The 2,254-nt window shown below is 63.0% G+C and overlaps 1 protein-coding gene across 1 annotated transcript; it reads left to right on the forward strand.

Moving 5' to 3' along the window:
* Window positions 1-535: 535 nt before the first annotated feature.
* Window positions 536-2,102, forward strand: LOC113408313 (protein SMG9-like; the record flags this gene model as incomplete). The annotated part of the gene is made up of 4 exons (XM_026661495.1): window positions 536-700; window positions 787-861; window positions 1,349-1,583; window positions 1,932-2,102. Coding segments are annotated over 4 exons (646 nt in total), but the record flags the coding sequence as incomplete, so codon positions are not given.
* Window positions 2,103-2,254: the final 152 nt, after the last annotated feature.

The following is a 2,254-nucleotide window of genomic DNA, read 5'->3' on the forward strand; positions in this document are numbered from 1 at the left end:
CAGTGTGGGGAAATAGTTCCCAAGAGTGTGCCTCATGCGTATATGTATCCATCTGCCATACCAGGGAAATAGTCCCTAGCAGCCTCTGCAATATATCCCTTCTTCATCCGTTCGGGGAAATAGTTCCTAACGGCCTCTTTGGTATGGTATCCCTCCACCACACTGGGGAAGGAGCCCCCAATGGCCCTCTTCCCTTCTGTGGTGTCCATCCGCCAGACTAAGGAGTAGTTCCCAGCAGTCTCTTCTCTGGAATATATCCTTCCACCATGCTGGGGAAATAGTCCCAAGGTGTTGAGCCTCATCTCCCCTCTGGTATCCCTCCAGCACTCTGGGGAAATAGTCCCCAGGTGTTGTCACATTCTCCCATACGGTATTCCTCCCCCTGCTGGGGAAATAGTCCCCGCGTGTTGAGCCTCATCTTCTATGTGGCATCTCTCCCCCGTGCTGGGGAAATAGTCCCCAGCAGCCTCCTCCCCCCTGTGCCGTGTCCCTCCGCCGCACCGCTGGGGTTGACGTGACTCTCGCCCCCCCGCAGGCGGCGGCCATGTCGGACTCCGGGCACAGCCAGCCCGGCCTGTACGGCCCCGACCGCCGGCGCCGCTGGAACCGTGACAAGGAGCTGGGCCCCCCGGGCGGCCCCCAGAGCCTGTCGGGGCCGGGCCGGGAGCGTGACTACGGCCCCTGGGACCGCGAGCGCCGGGTGAGTGACGGGGCAGGGGAGGGGCTGTGGGGTGCGGGAGGGGCCGTGCAGGGACCCCCCTCACCCTTCTCTGATCTCTCCCCCAGGAGCCCGCAGAGGAGCCGGTCGGGTCCGTGATGCAGAAGACGCCCATCATCCTGGCCAAGCCGCCTGCTGAGAGGGTAAGACCCACATGGGAAGGGCTCTGCCCCCCAGGGCCTGTCACACCCACCCCTGTGTGTGAGACCCCCACCAATAGTGGGGCTTGAACCCACCACCAGCAGTGCCAGCCCACAGGACTCTGCTGCTTCAGCTAAAGGAGGGGCTTCATCAGCAGGCAGCTGTAGTAGAGCTGGTATCCTCCACAGGAAGCTAAAGGAGTTACTCTGTCAGCATGCAGCAGCAGTAGGCTGTTAGCTACTATATAGAGCAGGCACCAAGCAAGGGAGTCTCACAACCGCTTCTTAACCATTTGCAGGATACGTGAGTCCAATAAGAGTAAATGAGCTGGGCAGACCTTGGTCAGGAATCCTGGGTTCTGTATCAGCCTGAGGAGGGGAGTGGGGTCTCGTGGTTAGAGCAGGGCGGAGTGGGAATCAGGACTCCTGGGTTCTGTCCTCAGCTTGAGGATGGGACGTGGGGTCTCTACCAGCCTCATTCTCCCCACAGTCCAAGCTGGCCCCTGCCCCAGCTCCGGCCCCACCCACCACTGCCCCGTCCCCCATGGAGAAGCCCATTGTGCTGATGAAGTCGCGGGAGGAAGGCAAAGGCCCCGCGGAGGGGGCTGCCCAGCTCCCCACAGCTGCCGCCAAGGGGGAGAAGGAGGGACAGCGCCCCACGCAACCCGTCTACCAGATCCAGAACCGGGGCATGGGATCCGCTGCCTCCAGCAGCACCATGGACCGTGAGTACCCGCTGCGGGGGCGAGGCTAGGAGGAAGGGGAGGAGTAGGAGGAAGGGGTAGGGGGTTGTAGCCCCAGGGGGATGGGATGTGGGAAGAGAACCCGGTCCCCTTTAATATGCATGTAGTTACCAGTGCCTGCCACCAGATGGCGGCCAGCCTCCAAGCAGCTAGTGGGTTTGGAGGTGGGGAGGGGGATGGATTTGGAGGCTGGAGGGAAGAGCTGGGAGCCAGGACACCTGGGTTCTCTCGCCAGTGGGTTAGAGCAGCACTGGGTGGGACATCACGTAGCGAAGCCCCTGGCCCGGGCTGTCAGACTCTCTGAGCCCCGTCTCTTTGTCCCTCCCCCAGCCGTGGTGGGCCAGGCAAAGCTGCTGGCCCCGGAGAAGATGAAGCACAGCATCAAACTGGTGGACGATCAGATGAACTGGTGTGACAGCGCCATCGAGGTACCTGGCCCCGGGACGCCCCCCATCCCACAGAGATCCTCCCAGCCACCCCCTGTCCCCCCGGGCCCTGCTAGTGAGGCCAGATCAGAGCCAGTGGCCCCTAGCGGAGAGAGGCCCTGTGCCCCATTCCCTGCCCCCCTGAACCAGCTAGACCCTGCCCTGGGGCCAGATGGGAGCTGGCGCCCCCTAGAGGGGAAAGGCCCCGTGCCCCATTCCCTGCCCCCC

The sequence above is a fragment of the Terrapene carolina genome, unplaced genomic scaffold (assembly GCF_002925995.2).
Source record: "Terrapene carolina triunguis isolate 2854851 unplaced genomic scaffold, T_m_triunguis-2.0 Scaffold7492, whole genome shotgun sequence".
NCBI lineage: Eukaryota > Metazoa > Chordata > Testudines > Emydidae > Terrapene > Terrapene triunguis.